At 36.7% G+C, this 21,749-nt stretch overlaps 1 protein-coding gene across 5 annotated transcripts in view; it reads right to left on the reverse strand.

Annotated features, from left to right (window-relative positions):
* Positions 1-980: 980 nt before the first annotated feature.
* LOC132908201 (RNA-binding protein Musashi homolog Rbp6) overlaps positions 981-21,749 on the reverse strand; it is a 780,290-nt gene continuing 759,521 nt past the window's right edge. For 2 of the 5 annotated variants that reach the window (XM_060961985.1, XM_060961990.1), the window contains 5 exons: positions 19,718-19,822; positions 18,556-18,621; positions 13,912-14,189; positions 12,464-12,528; positions 981-11,699 (listed from right to left, as the gene is read on the reverse strand). In XM_060961985.1, coding sequence (XP_060817968.1) covers positions 12,487-12,528; positions 13,912-14,189; positions 18,556-18,621; positions 19,718-19,822 — 491 coding nt within the window. In that variant the 3' untranslated portion in view covers positions 981-11,699; positions 12,464-12,486. The remainder of the gene's footprint in view (positions 11,700-12,463; positions 12,529-13,911; positions 14,190-18,555; positions 18,622-19,717; positions 19,823-21,749) is intronic. The other 3 variants (XM_060961987.1, XM_060961986.1, XM_060961989.1) reach the window with 2 other exon arrangements.

Genomic DNA, 21,749 nt, shown 5'->3' on the forward strand with positions numbered 1-21,749 from the left:
TATATATTTATATGTACAGAGGGGTACAATATTGTTATTCTTTATTAGTTTAATATTTATAATCGCAATATTATATTTATTTTCTGTCTGTATACATACACAATGAATTAGATTATCGGCCCTTTTTTACGCCACACATCTACGGTGGATAAATTCTCTCACTTTCTATCTTTTGTTCTCTATTTTATTTCGCTTTTGTTTTTTTATTTTTTATTTTTTTGCGTCTTGTTACTCTTTTCCGCTTAAATTTTAAGGACCATAATTTTCACCTTTTGACAGCACACCATGTCGCTATGCTCGAATATATTCGCGGTAGAAAAGAGCCGCAATTTTCGTGCTTCTTCTTTCCTTCATTTTTTTTAATTTTTTTTTATCTCTTTTCTTACATTTTTTTTATTCCTCCATTGAGAAAGGCGTCGTCGAGTAAATTCGAGCTATCCCGAATACGTAATCGATTATACATTTCTCTGAACGCGATCTCAATATAATCCGTAATCGTTTTGCTTTATCTTACAAAACATCCATTATAGTCTAGCCGCTTTTGGATAGAGAGTCGCGCGTTGTTCCTTCACATTTGTTTTGGATGCCTGAAAATTTACTGACGACTTTAAGCCACGCTTAATTCGAACAATTTTTATTGATTACAAGAAAAGATAAACGTGTCTCATTTGTTTGCGAGTATTGTTTCACTTTTATTCACCGTTTATCTCTATTCCTCCTTCGTTTCTTTTATTTTTTCTTTTTTTTTTTTGCGTTCGCGAACTACGAACACACAAAGAAACGCGCGGCTCTTTCGCCAGCAGCGCGCCTTTCATAAATATTCTGTACAATGTTATAATTATTATAAATCATCATTATATCTTATATAGAACCTTACCGTTATGTCATTATTATCGGTAGTGTAAAATTGAAACTTTTTACGTACTTATATAGATTAGACATTGCCGTCTTCGTGGCGATTCCCGCCCGCAATCGTACTGTTTTTTTTTTTTTTGCTTTTTAGTTTAATAATTATTTATTTACCATTTTCATTTAATCTGTTCTTTTTAATCGATACATAATCGTATAATTTAGTATGTCGCTATACGTATTGTAATCGTTTACGATTAGTAAGAATATGTAAAATCAGTATTTCGTCTTAGTTCGTCTTTATTATTTTTTTTTCTTTTTTCTTTATGCTTGTTTAAATTCAATAAATCTCATTAAGCATCCACATAATTGTTTAATATACATGGAATTAAAAGTGATTTATTTATTGCTTGTTATATTGCGAATTTTCTCATTGCAAGCTGTACCATACCGCCGAGCTTCCGTTTCGTTCTTTCATGCTATTCATCAATCTGCCTTTGCTTTGTATTTCTCACGAGGCGTCGTAAAAAATATTTTTAAAAACCTTCGCTTCGTTCTCTTACTACGTGTTTTAAACAGAAATTACTTAGATGGTTCCTTAATTCGACAATGTGAATGACGAGACTCTAAGACTCTCCCTGTAATTCATAACATGCCGTGTACACAGAAAACACTCGGTATTCCTCGGTTGTTTCACGCGACAACAAAAATACAATATCACAAAACTTAGGACAACGATGAACGGGATCAAAGCGAGTGTGTTGAAATTCGTGGACTCTTTTTCACTTCTCACACATGCACACAACGATCACGATGCAGTTCTTTATTTAATATTTTGATTGAAAAAAATCGATGAAAAATTGTTTCTCAGACTTGTTCTATTTTGTTTATTTAAATATCTTCTTCTTTTTTATCTTACGGAAGAGACGAATGAATTTATTGTGCTCGTGTGCCGGTGTGTTCGAGAACGTTTACGTGGTTCTTCTGTATCCGCGAAGAAAATTAATGAAAGAAATAATGACACAATTTATGGCATGAAAATATAGTTATCGTGAAACAATCGATCGATGGCAGCCAAAAGAAGCGAAAAAGGAGGGAAGAATTTAGCAACTCTTCGAAAATTGATGATCGCAGTCATGATACAGCGTTAAAGTACGAAACAATTTTTAGATCATATAGATCAACACGATATGTAAATTGAAAAACAAGCAATAAATATATATGCTTCGAAGCTAACTTGAACGAAATATTTACTTTTCCGCCTACAACTGCTACGGAGATCTCGAATATTCACAATTTCGAAGATAATTGTCGCGTTATCTATCGATTCGTATGATCGTTCTAAGAACGATCATCTAAAGTATAACAACTTTTGCTTGACTGATTTGAACACACCCGTTGCGATGGGTAAGAGAATCGATCCGAGGAGCGAGAGGAACGGAAATTTATATAATGGCCTTTATCGTATTTTATTTTACGAGTTGCACAAACAGGTACCAATCGTTTGCGGTAAAACTGGAACAATGACATAATAAAACAAATGAAAAACGTCACGATAGTACGGAGAACAGCGTACAATTGTGTTAGAAACTAATGCGAGTCAGTGCGATCAAGTAATATTACAAAATTTAGCAACATTGAAAATACTCGCTCTATAATCGATTCGGTTAGCCCATGGAAAAGTGTATTCATCGAAATTGAACGTTCCTTAAATATTTCTTCAGATTATCCTTTCGTTAATAACGGCAATACGATATCGTCAAAATTTTCACACCCTAACTAATGCTTTTTAGAACACATGAAAATTGAATATCGATCAAATATTATATGTTTGATCGCTCAATCTTATCTCAACGATTAAAGCATAAAACCGGCTGAATAATTTTATATGAAAAAAAGAAAATGATACATACTGATATTAATGGTTATCGAATGAAAAAAAGAACTGGTATTCTTGCTGTACGATGGTTAGCAAAACTTCATCGAAGCTCGTGGCTGTTATATCCTTGTTCTGCACGCAGGAAGAATATTAACAGATTACGTATAACTGCTCATCCGAACGTGTGCACGTGTAATTACATGATTATATATACTTATTCATAATATTGTATGCTTTCCGTGCGCATATATATAATATATATAATATATATGATGTTATGTATATATATAATATGTAATTAAATATATATTATATATAATAATATATGTTACATATTATATATAATATATAATATATATTATATATTATATATATTGTATTATATATTATATATATATATCGTATGGGGTTATGTTCACATTTCATTAATCTGCGACTCGAAAAAATCCCCTGGACGTCTGGCTAAAAGTGAATTGTAACACGAATCAGATTGACATTTCTTCTCGATTTTGCAAGAAAGCTTTCTTTCCTTTTTTTAAAAATGCGAGCACTCGTTCATATCGAACAAACGACACATGGAACAGAATAATTCTGATTGGTATTCGAGACGGACGACGATTTCTTCGAGCCGCGTTTCTCCTCGGTAGAAACTTGAAGTAAACGAAATCATCGGCTCAAAGACAATGATAACTGTACTCATAACACAGCGGATTACTGCATCCTGATAAATAGAAAATGATAGTGGGACGCGTTAGAATACTACCCGATAATAACGCTGTTAATAGTAATCGAACGGTAGTAATTAATCGTTATTAAAATACAATATAAGTCAACAGAAAAAAAACAAGGAAGAAAATAATATTAATAATAATAATAATAATAAACGAACGAGCTCTTTCGGCCCGCATGTTCCCGTAATACGCGAATAAAAATAATTCCTAAGTAGGATCCTTTAGCCTACGTCTTTGGCTGCGACGTTCCACTTAAAAAAGAACACTGATTTAGGCATCACGATCCCTATCAATCGATTATATTACAACTGACTTGAAACTCGACTAATCGAATCGTGTACCCGTTTAGAGCGTTTCTCTCTGTCCGCCAGTTAGCAAACGCGACTCGAACAGGCTTAAAAATCGAAATCGAAACTGTAGGTACTACGAGCAAGTTCAGAGGCAGTCAGTCAGCAGAGAAACGCTCCAACTTTTCGTGTCAGGTCGCAGCAACGATCTTTCTCGTACGCACGAAAACGTTGTTTCGAAAATTGTCTATCTATCTACGGACTTCTGTGAGTTCGTTTCATTCACCCTTTTTCTTTCTCCCTTTCGCACAGTTATTTTTTTTTTTTTTTTTTTGGCTCACAAACTCTCCCTCACTCTCTCCCCCTCTTTCTCTCGAACCACAGTCACATCGCACGCAGAGCGACGGGGGTTGTTTTCTTCGAAATATCGTGGCATCGTGTCCGCGTTTCCTCCGTATTTCCGTACAAGGTAAAACGCTTCGTATGTCATCTGTCGCCTGTCAGCTTTCACTTGAGAAAATCAAAAACAGAAATTCGCAGATTCGTGTCGCACAGTGAAATGTACGCTAAACTAGCCGTTCTAGGAAACATCAGCAGTCAAGAAATAGAGGGTGCGTAGAAAGTGATCGAAGGATCGATATCGACGAATCCGTGAGGCGAAGTGAAACTTTTCTTTTCCATTATCTTAATCGTTTGCCTTTGTTTTGTCAGGTGTAAGTATATTAGTGTATTGATTAATATGTGTAATTTATTGTTTGGACGAGATTAGTTAACGTATATAATGCGTGTTTCCATTATGTTGATAATTGTATCGTGTATAATTGTTTCGAAGAGTATTGTTCTCGTTGTATCGTAAGAAAACTCGTGATTGAAAGTATCTATGCATGTGTCTGTGTATATGTGTTTGTATTTGTATATAGAACAATTGTACGGATTAGAAAGTGATATAATTAAAAAGAGTGTTCGTAAAATCTAACATTTGAATCATTTGGGCCACTCTATTCGTCTGTTCCAAATATGGAACTGTTATATCGTTATCACTAATACAGACTGAACGTGAAACATTATTTCAGAATGATGAACGATCGTTTATGCGCGAGCAACTATCACTATTGGGTCAAGCGCAAACAGATTGAACTCTACGTGAACATTAGTGAACTGATGCTTGTTCAAGTCTGCATACTATCTTTCCTATGGTTGTATAATCACCTTCATACATTATACTTCCATTAATTGCAAACGGGTTAAATATGCTTGATTATGTTGAATTTGCTCGCAGTGGCATCTTCATTAAATTATTACTCGATATTGCTGTATTATCTACGAAATATCGTACAGTCGAACGACTTCGCAATTACATTTAACTTCGCCTACCGCGAGGTGGTCGAAGTTGAAAACGATTTAATCAAAGAAAGACGAAAGTATAACAAAAAATCCTTTCAACGTGTGAAACAAATGAAACAGAATAGTTTTGTTCGTCTTTTCATGCTTCCTGTAAAAATTAATTTTTACAATAACGATAATTCTGTAACGATAAAATGTACAATGGAAACATTACTTATAATCGCTACTTGCACTTAAGTACCGCTAAGACTTAAGTATTATAAAGTGTTTTATTATATTTCATTGCACTCATTTTCATATCATTGTACACATCGCGCATACCTATCGCATGAAGATTTGTCAGTCGTGTACTTCTAATTTCAATTTCACGGCTCAATCACGGAATGGCAATAATCGATTACTCACTTGATTAACATCTTCTTCGCACTCTCTTTACAATTGTGACCTCCATTTCCTTTCTCCTGTTCTTAGCTCACGCTGTGTGTATTTTATTTATATATATATGTATATAATATATATTTTTCGATTATCGTAATTATTACTTATTATTTATACGCGTGTATATTTATATTTATATTTATATTTATACTTATATTTATATTTATATTTATATTTATATATATATATACGTGTCAGTATTTGTATGGGTGTGTATCATACGTGTACAATGTGGAAGTGTCGGTGTGAGCGTGTTAATCGCGTAATGAGTGATCGAGCTCGGTCGATGAACAAGCGAAGTCTTCTGAATTTTCTATATCATTATCATTTCCGTACACTTTTCTTCCCATGCTCAACCCTCGACAAAAATTCGCCAGGAAAAATAAGCTTCCTCGTGTAAAAAATCGGAAGAGTATTGCAAAGCGAGAGAAGACTGGACTGCATCGAACAACGAGCTCGCCTCCCTCGCATTTCTTCGCCGTTTTTTTCTTTATTCTCTTTCCTTCTATCGCCTCATCCTTCTCCGCGTCTAGTCTTCCCAATCCTCGTTCTACCCTCATCTACCCCGGTTGTACCCCCGCTCGACTCTCCTTTCACGATCATCAATGATGATCATCGAAAAATTGTTCAGTACAATAGTATATTAGCTTTTAAAACATCAATAACTATATATATGTACAAATGCATAAAACAATGTTTCAATATATCTGTTCATCTCCCATAATCCTCATATTTTTTTATTTTGTCTGCTTGCCACCTTAATCAGTTATTATATATATTTATATATATATAGTCATAATATATTTCCTGTCTTTCTTAATCGTTTTTATATTTATATTTATATATTTATATTTATATATATTTATATATATTTATATATATACTAGATGTAGATATAGACGTAATATTTCAATATTAATGTATTTCATATTTATAAATATAAACGCGTGGACTGTACTCACATATATATTTTGTTTCCTCTTGTTTCATTTTTATCCCCTCTTATGACTTGTCTTCCCTATTATATGTCTCGCGACATCTTTATCTTCTCCTTTCTTTTCTCTTCATTCTTTTTGTATTAACTCGCTTGTATATTGATCGCATTTTAGTTTGTTTTGTCTAATTAATAATTGATCGTAGATCTCTTTCGAATATGTATATATATATATATTTATATATTTATATATAATTCTCTTTTCCAGAGGATTCTCGTTGAAAGTCGCCTAGGTTCCTGCCGCAACATTCGCGATTCGTTCGTAAAAGAACGATGAAACAATCTAAATAAATAAGTTTAAAATTAATTCTAAGATACCTACACATTACTCAAAAATAATAATAACTATCACATTACTTCGTTAATCACGCTTCAACAAAATTGCTTCCATTCAAATCCAAAATGAACGATGAACATTAATTATACAGTTTAAAACGTTAAACGTAATAAGTGATCAGGAACCCAAGATTCTTTCGGCACACCATTCACCTTAACTGCGAAAAGTTACAACTTGTACACTTAATTATGACTGTCTTCTCTTCTTCTATTTCTTCATTTGTATGTGTATATGCTTTCTACATTTCCTTATTTTGCCCATCCTCTGCGATCTCGCGCGTCAGCGTGCCTTAAACCTACATACGACGAATCTTGTTATATTTTACGTTCTTTGAGCTGGTGCTTATGTTCTCGTGTATTTCTCTCCTTTTCTCTTTCTCCACTCTTCTTCTCCGCGTAGCGTCCAACTCTCCGTCTATTTGAACAATTAGCGCAGCTCCGCGATACATGAAGCGCTCGACGCGTCTATTTAACGCTCACTTAACTCATTTTTCTCCCACCGGATCTAATGAACGTAACAAAAGAATAAAGGCAACAGAAGATGCCTGTGAAGCTATGAGCATGGAGCGTTTCTCTCTGTTTTTTTCGCTTGATTATGTCGCGTTTCATTCACAAAACTTCCGTAACTTTGCACAACCTTGGAAAAGAAACCTTGTCAGAATCAAAACGAAAAAATCAGGAATAGAACATCGTCGAAGAAACGCTCGTTTCTGCGTACTCGTCTCTTGCACCCGTTTGAAAACAGCATCGTCCTATACATGGTGTACGTTCTACCGATAAAATACCAATCTCTTTTTTGTTTCCTTTTGCTGTTTGATTTTTCTCATATTTCGAATTATTAGTTGCCTGGATAATAACAGTTTTGACCTGATGCATATACCTTTACCTCTTTTGCACGCGTTTATCGTTAGTCCTGGGGCGTAACGAAGCAGCTACCATTTTGTTTCGCTTGCAAGAAGTCGGCTTTGTAGCGTCGAAAATACACGCGACCGCAGTTTGTTTTACAGTACGTTTTTCTTGTCCAGGAGTGGTGACTCATTCACGTTCCGCTTTCTCATATTCCACTTTCTTTTGTTGAGAACGAGCGAGGATCACCCGTCACGCGTGTACGCGTCACGAACTTAAGAATTCACGTAAGTTTATCCGCGATATAGATTAGTCGTGTATATTATTATTATTATTATTAGTTTCTCTTTTTTTTTCTCGTTCATTATTTGCCATTTTTATCCTTTGTGGTCATGACGAAGTATTGCTAACGTTCGTAAGAATTGACTCGTTTGTTCATTCGTTCTTCTTCATCCCTTCTTTCCTTTTTTAAGCATTTTTTTTTTTTTTTATTGTGCGCTTGCATACCCGCACACAGGAAAACAAAATGGCCGCCGTTCGACGTGACACGCGTCTCAATTTAAAGTCATCCTTCTTCCTCAAAGTTTCTCTTTTTTGTTCTTTGTTTTACCCTGTTATTGAATACAATAATAACCGTACCTAGAATTGTCGCACGTATATCCATTGTTTTTGTAATAATTATAATTTATTTATCGCTCGTTGACTCTCACACAATTCGATAATTCAATATTGACAAATTTAATAATAGTAATTAATAGTATGGTATGAAAACAGTTTTTGATCAGCGGTATCAACAAAATCCGAATTATACAGTCCGCGGAATGAGTTTTTGCACGTCGACGGTTTCTTTGTTTTATTTTTTCTTTTTTATTTGTCCGCTTCAGAAGCAGGGAGGTTTGAGCGTCGCGATGCCCTTCGAGCCCATAAACCGAACTTTCCTCGAGGGCTGGGTTATTTTCTAAAACATACGTGCGCTAAAAAGCAAAACGAATGTAATGACACCTTCCTGTTTCCCGAACGATATTACACGCATTTAACCTAGACCAATTGCGAATAATTGAATGGAGTATCCCCATTCAGGCCATTTGTCCGTCTAATTAGGGAAATACTTCGAAGCGCGAAAGAACGCAAGAACCTTTTGGTGTTCAGTCATTCCGCGAGTAAGGCTACGTTTCGCAATTTAACGATTTCTCGCGTTTACGCCAGTCCGCATAAACTTTCCAATTTCCTTCCTTTCTTTAACATCTTTTAATTCGCAAAATGACATTTTCAGGTGACCGTGTTCGTAAATCTTAAAGATTTAATGGCTTTTTTCTCTCGCTCTCGCACGCACGTATCGTCACGTTCTCTCCCATTCTTTCTCACACGCAACCGGGTTATATAGAGACGCACAATCTCGCTTCGTGTCCAAATATCATTCTTATTTCACGCATTACTTTCACTTCCGCTTTTACTTACGCAATGGCGCATCAAATTGGCGATTCGTAATCTCGCCTTCAACTAACGCATAGTACATATACGAACGCACGGTATAATAACTGAATACACGCATATGTGTAGATATATATTTTGTTTTTCTTTTAATGCATCTTATTTCGTGTAACTTGATGGTTTGCATATACTTCTTCCTGGTGTAGCGTGGGTATGTATGTGTGTATATATATATATATATATTTCTTTTTGTATGTGTATATAGGCATGTGTGTTAGGATAATTCCTTTAAAAAGCCGCCGGCGCGTGTCACAGCATATATTATATTTGTGTTCGGAGTGTTTATGCTTTGTGTGAAACATATGTATAGTTTGAGCGTGTACGTAGAAGTGTATGTAGAAGATATTTTATATACGTTTCCTGTGAGCTTGTGTGAAATGCGTGTCGGTGAACATTGCTTGTGTTTCCCTTGCAGGCTCCTTTATAGGATCATGCGTTATAGTAAATCAACGATACAATAATTCGTGTACGTGTAATATGCATGTATGTACCGAGGTTAATGCAAGTAATCGATTGGACAGCTATACAATGGCCGATTAAATTCAACGATCATCGTTTCGGCATTGGATGAGACCAGACTTTCGACGCGATACAACGCTTGGGACCTAGCGTTCTCTTACTCGATTTCGCGACCCTGTATATGTAATGTTCTCTCATTCTCTTCCTCTATCGAAAACCGTTCTTTGCGCTGGATGACTACATCTTCTTTTCTTATCAACACGCATCATCTTAAAAGCAGGTCGTATTCTCCCATTCTTCCTCTTTCCCTCATTATTTCTTCTTTTTTCTCTCTTTGTTCGTCTAACTTACATAGAGCCTCGCGAATTTCAATCCGTCCATCTCGCTTCGCAGCCCCCGCGTTTTCTCCTCCTTTCTTTCTTCTTTCCTTTTATCCATCGCACGATAAGCAATGCAAACAGCGACACGTCATCCGTGTAACACGCGTGTCTAGGTCTATGTACGCAACCTCACCCTCCTCTTGCTCTTTCCGTGCTTTATTCGTCCTCTTTTCTCCCTCGTTGCACACCCGGGAAAAGGGAAAAGTGCTTCGACGATACCGCGCCGGGGCGAGCGAGAAGTGTCATTCCGGCATTCAGTCGGCAAAGAGCACGCTGAGAAGTGGCGGACACGCGCGCGCAAGAAACAAAGAAAAAGGGCGAAGCGCACTCTTGGCCTGCCTAGCGTCCTCGTTGTCTCGTATCCTAAATCCCCCTCTCCCGTCCCGACTAACCATTCACACTTCCGTGTCGGGTGCTCCTTCGTGTTGTCGACTCGCGCTCCTCGAAAAATTCCTTACACGCCTTTTGTATTTTTGCTCTTTTATTTTTTTTATTATTAACTCCGCTTCTACACGACTAAAAAAAACTCGAAAGCCCAACACAGAGACGCTCTCTTCCCGGGTGCGAACGTGTGTTATGCGCATAATAATTATATTTTTATTATTTATATTTATATTTATATATTTGTATTTATATTCATATTTATATCTATATTTATATTTGTATTTTGTATTTGTATTTATATATATACACGCACACACACGCATATATATATTTATGTGTGTATGTGTATATATATGTATATATGTATATTGCGCACGCGTACACGCGCGAGCTAACACGATGCATGATTTTTCATCCTCTTCCTGCTCTTGTTAATCAATTAGAAAAAAAAGTCGCCATAACGTTTTACAATAATAACCAGTAATTATAATATTCGTATGTAAGTTGGTATTCTTCCGCCATTTTTTCGTTTGCCTTAAATACTAAGGATCCATACGTTTTATCATCTAATATTTATCAATTATTTATATATATATATATATTTATATATATATTTATATATTTATATATATAATATTTATATATATTCTAGACTTAGTCGCTTAATTATTTAGCAATTAATAATATTAATTTAATTCATTATTATTATTATTATATTATTCTTTATTAATGTCGGAGAACGGGCATTAATACGCAGTTTCGGCCACATCTATCTTTACGCAGCTACTGCCCTTCGTGTTTCCCTTACTTTCTGCTTGTCTTATCTTTCTTTACCACGTAGCTCTTCTCGCAAACTTTCTGGACGTGTACCGCGATTTACAAATTTATACATTTCTCCCGCATTTTTGTTTCGCATCTTCCTCCTTCGATTTCTTCTTCTTATTTTTTAGATTTTTTTCATATTTCTGTTAGCTTCCTTGTGTCTTCCTCACGCCTTCAACTTTGGTATTCTTTCTTTTTCGTTCGTTGGAAAGTTGCGGTTAATTGCGCTCGATCGTCGCCGTTGTTGCGGTCGATCAATCGCCATTGCAAAGTCGAGGCCTCCTTCTCAGTAGAAATTATTATCTTCCTATCTAAATCGCGATTTCCCGATGTATTAGTCGTGATAGTACGCATCCAGTTCAGTCCAAAGTTCGTTCATCGTGGTGAATTTTTCCAAGGCATTTACATCGTTCACTGTACCGTCAGTCGACCGTGCTGCGTTCTGCCCTCTCGTCCATCCTGATGAAAAAAAAAAAAAGATCGTAGTTTGTTAGCGAGAGATTGCGATACGTAAGCCATGATCTTTATGAAATCAGCGCAAGCGGATCGTGTTACTGTTGGAGTGCTTAAAAGTGAATAGAAATAGACGAAATGTAAAGTAAGATCCTTTCGCAAATCATACTTTATATAATGTAATATATGAATTATAGTTCAATATAATCTTTTATTTGTATTTTAAGAAATTTAATCTGAAATTAATAAATGATAGTGTAGATAAGAACTTAATCACGAAAGTATCTTAATGATTTAGCATCCTATTATTTGTATGCTCGTTACAGTAGGAGAATTAATATTATGAATATTTCATGTGGCACACTAAGTGGAAACTTACGGTGAACCGGTAAGGAAACCTAGGGTTTCTGTTATATTCATTTTTGGTGAACGTGTTTGCGTTTGCTACAGAAAGATGAAAGTATTTCGTTACCGTATTCGTACGATAATGCGCTATATTCGAGAAAAACAACAGGAAATGTTACAATATTTCAAATGTAGTTAACTGAATTAATGTTTCATAAGAAGGATGATGAAATGGCTTATAACTATCTACTATTTGTGCAATAATTATGTATAATTCAGAAAAATTTAATTTTAATATTATACAGATTTCATTACCGTACAACTACTTTTTTTCAAATTAAGAAGATCTATTACGTATTAAATATTACGTAGCATGAAACGCCTAAATAGAAAGATTTAAAATGCAGGTGAACGTGACTACGTACCTGTTATTAGGTCTTAACAAGGCTCAATGGTAGCCATTAGTGAACGCCGCTGGTATTAGAGGACCCTAAAATACGAAGAAAAAATTTTTGTCCAGGTTCATATATGATGGTTTTAAGGATAGGAGTTTATTTATTTTTCTACGTTATTTAAGATGGTGCAAAAGGATCGTTTCAATTACGTGCAATTGCGATACTTGATCATGAAAGGTTGCATCGTTCGATTATAAAATTTTGTCCAAACGATAAAAAGGAGAGATAAGAATTAAAAGGGAAAAAATAAAATACAAAAACATAATTTTGGCAAACTGAAAAGCTCAGCAATCGAAACCGATTTGTAATGGAAGCTACAGCAACATAAGTTGCAAATTCTAACAAAAGAAGAGGAAAGGAACTTGTACCGTACTCTCGAATCTCTCGGCTCTTCTTTATTTTTTATTTTATTCAAATATCTTTTCTAAAGTACACTGAATAGATGAAAGAAGTATCACAGATAAATTTAATAATTTTGTTAGAATGGGTTAGCTGCTAGAAAATTTTTTTCGATCCGACTCGGTCGGAGCGAAAAGTTTAATTAAAATCTATTCCGACCCTTTTAACAGGCAAATAAAATGTTTTATGTGAATATCAATTAGGCATTTAGCTATCAGTGTACAATATACAATGGCAATTTTTTATTTCCTTCTAATGTCTGAAATTTCTTTTGTTATTTCGAATATTATAGAATGTAAGATATTCCTCCAACAAGCAATATAATGAATCTAGAATGTAAAATAAGAAATTTCGTAATTTAATATAATCAGAAAATGCCCGGGATTGATAAATTACTATTGGATAATATAAAAAATAAAGTTCAATTAAATTTATCAATTATTACATTCTGAGCACTTTTTAATTAAAAAAACCAAAAACAGAATATTTCCCGCGCAGATAGTAGAAACTATTATTTATAAACAGATCGAGGTGTCAAGTAGTATAAGTCAACCACTGACGACTATCGCAAGTTTCACTAATTTTGTTCTAAAATTGACACGACGGTCTAAAGTCAACTTTTTTCAATTTATTTGATTATTCTGTAAGTAATGCAGTCCTCAAAGTATATTTATACATACACATATTGGATACAAGGCAATCTGGTATTAATTAATTAGTAATTAGTTTCTCTAACAGTTTTTCATTTACCTTTTAAGTCTCTCCTTGTATATCATAAAATTCCTATAAAATTCTGCATTACTTATTAGAGAGTCTACCATCTGTATCTCCCCTTTATTGACTGCAAAATGAACTTAAAATTTTTTATATTCCTAATTTCGTTGTTATAACCAATCCATATCACGTGACATCGAGAACCTTTCAAACCCTAATTTTCAATATAATTGCGACTAAACCCAGCATGGATAATCCCACGGGGCCCTAGGTCTGAGTGAAGAAGGATAGTAGAATGGACTTACGGGACTGTAGTTGAGCGGGGCACGGGACACGGCGATCGCAGGGAACGCGGTCGTGGGGGGCTGCGGACTAGCTGCGGCCTGGACGTAGCTGGCGACTGCAGAGTCCGCGGCTGCGGCGGCTGCTGCGGCTGCGGCGCTTGAACTATACATGTCGATGGGGCCCGGTGAATTAGCCGCAGGAAATGATCGGCCCTGTGGCCCACCGTGGCCACCGGCCGCGTGCGGCGACGCCGGCGGAAATCCGGCCTGCGCTGCGGCCGCTTGGTAGTTGTTCATCACTGCAACGAATGTGCCCGTCATTTTTCAATATTGCCCAATGTGTTGCCACGGCCTCAACCGGCTAAGCAATTAGCTGTGCTGCTGATGTGTCCTCGTCGAGCGCGAAACGCTAACCAAGTGCTTCGCGAGTAAAAACATAAGGTCAAGTGAAAGAGAGTGTTTCTTGAAAGAGAGTATATGTACGTGTCTTTTTCTTCAAGAAGTCTGTTAGAAGTCTGTTCAAGGCTGGTACAACCGATGAGTAAGTAGATTGGTTGAGTAGGGATTGTTTTAAGGGCAATTGATGCGGTCAAATGAGATATCATGTGACTTAAATGTGAAACGATTTGAAAGCAGAGTAAGTCAGCTGTTCTTCTAACTTTGATTTCTTTTGAAAAATTAATCGGATTCGTCAGTTTAATAGCTCACTTACAGAAGATTCGCGGTGAACTGCTTGTACATTTTTTTATTTTTGTTCATTGTAATATAATATCGAAATTTTTCTTACTGACGTTGAAAGGTGAAACAACTATGCGGCTATGGGCATAATGTTTGTAGTATTTAGCTTGAACATATATGGAAGGAATATACACAGTAAAAAAGAAATTTGAGATGCCAAGAAGCGAGATAGAATACAATTTTATAAAAGATGTGCACACATAATTGTTTCAATCAATCAAATACTGAAATGATATGTACTTATATGAAATTAAACATCGAACAGATTAAATTCTTAACTCGAACACGAAAACTCCAATTACTTTCAACGTTTGAATAATTGATTGGAACATCATACATTATACATGTTTGATGATTTTGTAACAGCAAGCTAGAAAAACAAACACGTTGATTAACACATACATAAGTATTCATAAAAGCTATATAATTCCTTCGTTCCAAATATTTTACGCTCTTCAAATGTTAATAACGACATTACTATATTATTACTTATATCAGTATACCTACTATCGGGAAGCTTATCGAAACTAGTATGTCTTTTTAACATCGCTAATAAACACGCCTTACAATATTAACAACAAAGTCACGCAATCAACATCACGACAACTTGCGTTTCTGTACATGTGTATATCTCGCAGTACAAAGAACATCTCAATTAACAAGCGACATGTACGCGTAGAAATAAATTTGTACCCTTTAGAAAAGAAGAAGAAAAAATAAAGGAAAGTTCCCATTTCCTCGTTATATCAGTGTAAGAGGGCGAATTCGTAATAGACATTGAATAAAACACGTGAACACTGGTACAACACAAAACAGATACACATACAGAGAAAGAGAGAGAGAGAGAGAGAGAGAGAGAGAGGGAGAGAGAGAATAGTACAGAAACTTCGCCAGTTACGGAGACAAGTAATCAAGACACATATAAAACATGGAAGAAGCAAATAAGGAGATACTCAATAAGCGGATTACAAGACACCTTTGCGCGTAATGGAACAACAGAAAACCATCGGAGCTACAGAGTATGGATACAATGTACTATACACGTCGCTGAGACAAGGAACGCATTCGCACGAGCCAGTAACAGCGACCAACACATGAACAGATATCGTCGAGCACGTGCGTTTTAGCTCTAAAGTGATTCGACTGTTCATAATGCGGCGGATTTTCTTCTCAAGAGGAACGGTTTCGTTTCTGACTCGTGTTCTTTGCGCGTTTTTGCTATATCTCTCGCGTTCATGTTAGTACGGTACTAGTTCAGGGCAAAATAGAGCATGCTATAAAACGAAGAAAATTGAGATAAAATAAAATAAATAAAGAAACAAAAAAAGAATGTAAAAGACCAGCGCTCGCATTCTACAATAGGAGGAAGGATTTCACATTCCAGAATAAAGGGGATAACGAAAGTCGAGCAAACAGCAATTGATTTATAGAATAATAGCCACTCGAAAGGCAAAACGGAACTAGTACAGTGACACCAATGCACAACGATCTCGACAACACTTAATTGGCCAGAAGTACACGGGCAACGATCCGCTCGAGTCTCTCGAAATAACGAGGGAAACGAAAGGAGACCACTATCACGCGTTCCGATTTCGAGGACATCGCGGCTTATTCATCAGCTGTATACGTGCTCCTCTTCGTATTAGCAGCTACCACGTCTGACAAACTAAAATATACTCCGGAATTGTATGCCCTAGGTCCAGAGGTTTCAGGGAATAAATTGCCAACTTGTCATCCACGCATCGGTTCGAAAAGCTGCGTTCGAGTCTCGAGTCTTCTGTACCAACCAGTCGAGGGAAACAATGAAAGAGATTAATGTACGCGACCAGAGAATGGGTCTCACACGTATCTTTTCTCAATGCCATCCACACACTCCATGGCATTTCCAATTTTCCAACACTATATATATTTAGCACCTAAAATCAAAACTATTTTCTCCACTCCATGGTTATCAATTCAATTACCATATACGGTTGCTCACGATAGTGTTTTGGATATTTATCATAAAATATTTGTATTCATATTTAGTGAAAAATTGGTACATAGCAAGAATAATCATCTTAAATATACATATAATTAGTGTCGAAACTGATTTCACTGAATATCTAGACTTATTAATATAATAGATAATTGAGTGTTAAAATATTTTTGTGATTTCTGCAAGTGTTTAATTACTTTCGTGAGCAACTGTATGTACAAAAAATACAATAACGACGATCTCCAAGAAGAAGGAAGAAAAAAAGAGCAAGGGAAGATGAATCACTACGAGATTGCGCAACGTAGCTACAACACGGAGGACTAGGTATAATTCGAAGACAAAGATGACGAAGAGATTCCAGACAGAGGGTGGAAGAGGAACGCGAAGAATTCGAAACTCGCGAGGACGAAAAGAACGAGGAGGGGAGGCAGAGTATGACAAACCGAAAATGCTCGATGTACAATCTAAAACCCTATTCAGCTTTTAAACTCTTGACAATGGCGACCAGTTAGAAAGTTTTCTACTGGTGGCTGGGTTTGTCGATGCGGAGTGCGAGGAATAGTGGGTGTGGGTCGAGCGCGATTCAAAAGTTTGATTTATTTGAGAAGAGATTGCGAACAGCACAGGATCCGACAGGATCAGGCCAGATTTTGCGATCGGTGGGAGAGAAAAGGGAGAAAGAAGGAGGAGGAATAAAAAAATAAAAGGGTTGAAGTCGGTGTATTTGTTGCAGGCATCCAGCCGTCCTACATGTGTGACATTTTTCAGAATTCCTTGCTGTCTGGATTGCTTCGCCACCCGCTCGACCTCGCACCATTCACGAGCTAAGAAGAAAGTCCTTTCGCTAGCATGGGTCGTGAAAAGTGCTCTGAACCGTGACCATTTTCAAGAAATTAGCACGGATTCTTGGTGAAGAATTCTACAGAGGATTGCAGTAGGATTTTTCTTTGCTCGTTTAGAGGAACGACTTTCCTGGGAAATGCTGTGCACCTGATTTATTCTGTCTGATGGAACATTTCGAATGCATAATTATTTTTTGGAGGATGTTGTTATTTTGTACTGGATGAATTTCATTTACGAACCAAATAAAGGATGACTATTCAATTTACTAATTATGATAGTTGCTAATACTTCTTAACTTCTTATCAAATAGAGATCATACGCAAATCGAACAATCATGCACAAGATCATCCCAGAAAACGAAGGAATCCATGATATAAAAAATCATGCATTTATACGACAACTGGCTGTATATCCATATACCAATCGAAGAATCCGAGCATGGAGTATCCTCGAACGAAGAAACGCTCAACCGAGGATAATCATATTCACGATTCAAACTTCAGGAAGCTTAGCAAGTAGGTATGACTCACTGGTTCGAGCTTGTTCACTACTCAAAGTATACGAAGAAGTCGAAGCAGCCTCGTAATTTGCCATTAAGACGTAATGCAAAGCTTGTTTCTGTTAAAGCTCGAGAATCGAATCACGAAAGAGAATTGAATTACACGAGTTCCAAGCCTCGTTGTAAGCGGCGTCGTAATACCGGATTCCGTCTGGCTATATCGTAACGTCTCGATCTAACAATCACGAAGACCTCGTGCTAAGAAGCAGAGCTGATATCGTTGTTATTCTCTTCCTTCCTTTCTCTCGCTCATTCTTTCTCTATCTCTCTCTCCCTCCCACCCCCTCTCTCTTCTACCATTACTGCCTTTCGCTATATCGCGTGACTCGATAATGAAAACTATCAAGAATCGGAAATCGTGCGCCGTTCCCAGCGAACCTATTGTCCGTGCATTCTGATATATATAATATATAATACATATTATATCTGCATATAGTATATGTTGCGCATATAAGTATAAACCTTGAGACTCTTTAACGATGCGAGACAAATTAAGAAAGCGGTAGTAGGATCGAAGTCGAAAAGAATGGTAAACTTTTAGACGTACCAGAAAGAGCTTGCGTGAGCAAGGGCGTGTTGTTGTTGGGAGTGAGCTGCCCGTTGGTAAGATCCACTGAAACATAAAACTCTGATCACAACTGTTCCGTACATCAAGGCTATACGCGATATCGTACGCTCTCGCTACTCTCGTTTACTGCCACTTGGCAGAGAGTAACAGAGGGATATGTAATACTGTCTGTAGCTGATTAAAGAAGAGAGAGTTTCAAAAAAAAAGAAAAAAAAAATAAAAAAATAAAAAAGAAGAAAAGATGAAAGAAGAAGTAGAGAGACATCTGTGTGACGCCAAAGTGACGGCCGAAAGAAAGACAGAAACGTGATTTTTCCGTGTGTGTTGCTTTGTCGTTGATCTTCTCTGTACGCTGTGCGACGATCGAGCGAGCACGTTTTCCTCCTGCGTCGTGACACTTTCGCGATCCCCGGATTAAACGTTCTCTCCTTTCTTTCGTTCTTTAGCCTCGCTACAGACCCTTGCTACTCTGGTCCAACTGGAACCCGAGTCAACGTTTACTATGCTCGTAAACTCGTCGTTAATCTCGTTGTTTTGGACGAATCACAACGATTATGTTTGAACACGTAAAGCGTGGTCAAATCATCATCCACTATAAACCATGTATTTAGGTATCTCTTTCCCTTTCATCCGTGCTGCGTTACGCGATATTTACCTGGAAATATTCCACGTGCTCGCAATCGTACGAGTAACCGAATATCGCACTCTCGCGTTCGAAGGTTCGTAAAATATTTGCCGCGTGATAATAGAACCTACGGCTACCAATTGTCGCAAGGGTTACAACAGCAGCCCCGTCTCGTCGATTGGACGCGTCTCACCGCGCTGTTATTTCTTGCTTACGGGACCGACGAAGGCAGAAATGTATGAATCGCGATCGATGACGTGGAACAGAAACGCTCCAGTCTCCAAAATCGTTTAATGAGCGGAATTATGAAACTATCAACGAAACGTTTGCGTTTCATGGCGCCGATAAACTGTAATGATAATGATCGATGTTTTGCGAGAACGTGAAAAAAAGAAGCGGTTGAAAGGAGAGACAGATGTACAAAGAGAAATAGAGGCGCGAAGACAAACGGACAGACAGAAAGGGGAAAAAGGCGTGCTTTTTTTCCACAGTCCAAAGTGAACGTCGACTTCATACATTTCTTCCGGAGTGCAGTCCGTTGGACGTGTTGCATCGGTGTCTCCGTATATGCGCGGCTTGCGTTCTCGCTTCCGGTTCCGTGGTAGAACACTGCCGGCACTCCTGACATTAATAAAGAACAAGAAGAAAGCTGAGAATGTAGGCAAAAAAAAACAAAAAACGGGGACGAATAAATAAAAATAATCTTGGTAAAAAATTTGCTGCTGAGATTGTACGAGATAAAAGAGAGAAAAATACCGTTGGCATGGTGAGTTTATTTAGCTGCTTTTTTTGGCGAAACAGCGACAACGTGACGATTTAGTTATACGTGGTTTATGTACGTAAGAAGAAAGTCAAAAAGTATGAGTCTTCATCTTTACGAAACGTTAATAAAATTGATCGATATGGTTGACTAAAAAAGTGATTATCGAAAATAGAGTTAAATGTAGTTGAATATAAACTGGATATTTAATTCTAATACTTTTAATAGTACGAGAAATTTTAGAAAATATCAGAAAAATTACTTCTGGGTTAGGAATAGATTTCTAATTACTTAGTCGTTATTAATTAGTTATGTAATCTCATATTTTAAAACTTAGACCAATAACGTTAAAATCAACCCATCCAGGAATTCTCCAATGTATTGTACTAATCTGAAATTTACTCTATGAGCCGAAATAATTCAATCTAAAAGAGAATAATTGAAAAATCAATTAAAAAGAGAATAATTTAACAAAAATCAATGGCCAACATAAAACCGTGTATTGACAAATGCTGCAAATACGGCATTCGCAGTGAATTTATATCGGTCTCACGGAATAAACATCGCGAACAATTGCGATAACCTTCGCGCATTAATTACTCCGACGCGTTCGATAACGTGGAACTCGTTTCGGCAGACGAAAGAAGTCAAGAAAAGCGAATGAAAAAAAAAAAAATAATAAAGAAAGAATTTTCATTGCAAGAAAGACCGACAGAAAAATCGGAGATGCTTTATAACCGACTAAACAAACATCGACGCGTTTTGTGCTGGCGATGAATGCGGACGTTCTGACGTCACACTCTCCGCTATTTTTTCCACGAGCTCGCTTTTCTACGAAATAAATACGGCGCCTACGCGCGAGCATTACGCTGCCCCTGGCATTTACCATTCGGAATCAAAGAAAAAAAAGGAGGTAGATGAAAAAAAATATCACACAAAGAACCACGAGTAAATGGTTTAAAGTTGGTAAAACGGTCCGCAAAGGTGGACTCGTCGCGAAGCGTATCGTATGGTAAGAGCAGCGCGGAAAGCAGAAAGAATGGACGAAACGCAGAGAAAAGACGGCCCATCAAAAATAGGAATACACCCACGCGAATCGTAGCCACGTTTGGATTTATGTTCGGGGAACTGTTAGCGGTGCTGGTTGATTCGAAATTTGCGTGGATTTTAGGAGATTCGAGGGGTGAATTGTCATCGATATTGGGTAAACAGGATGAAAAATAAATCAGGATGATACCAGAGTGTTTTGGACAAGTGGGTTGGGTTGTAGCTTCGAAAAGGGCGGAAATGAAAGAAAATGTCCGATCTGTCAACAGTATGTATTTATGTGCGCGCGTATGGTTCAAATATTCTCCTTTCAGAATTGAATTATCTATATATTCTTTGGTACAGCGATTGACATTGTTTCCCTTTCAATAATATTTAATATAAAAATTAAAAGTATGAACTTTTAGAAACTGATGATTTAACATAAATTTAATAGATAAAAATGTAAGAAATCGAACCGTATTGCAAAGTACACATTACTTTTTTTGTTTGTTGCAAAGAAAAATTATATCGATTAATTAATTCAATATGAAATCGCTTATTTGCTGTTATATACATGCATAATTGCACGAGATTGGCGTGCAAATTACGACACATTTATTTTCTTTTATCTCTAATCGTTTTAAAGCTACAACCCAATCTACTTCCCCAGCCACTGTGTACATGGAAAGGTATTTAGAGATAAGCATCGATGCTATAGAATAAACATAAGAAGAGATCGACGATAGTAGCTGAATGTTT

The sequence above is a fragment of the Bombus pascuorum genome, chromosome 6, assembly GCF_905332965.1.
Source record: "Bombus pascuorum chromosome 6, iyBomPasc1.1, whole genome shotgun sequence".
In the NCBI taxonomy this organism is placed as follows: Eukaryota; Metazoa; Arthropoda; class Insecta; order Hymenoptera; family Apidae; genus Bombus; species Bombus pascuorum.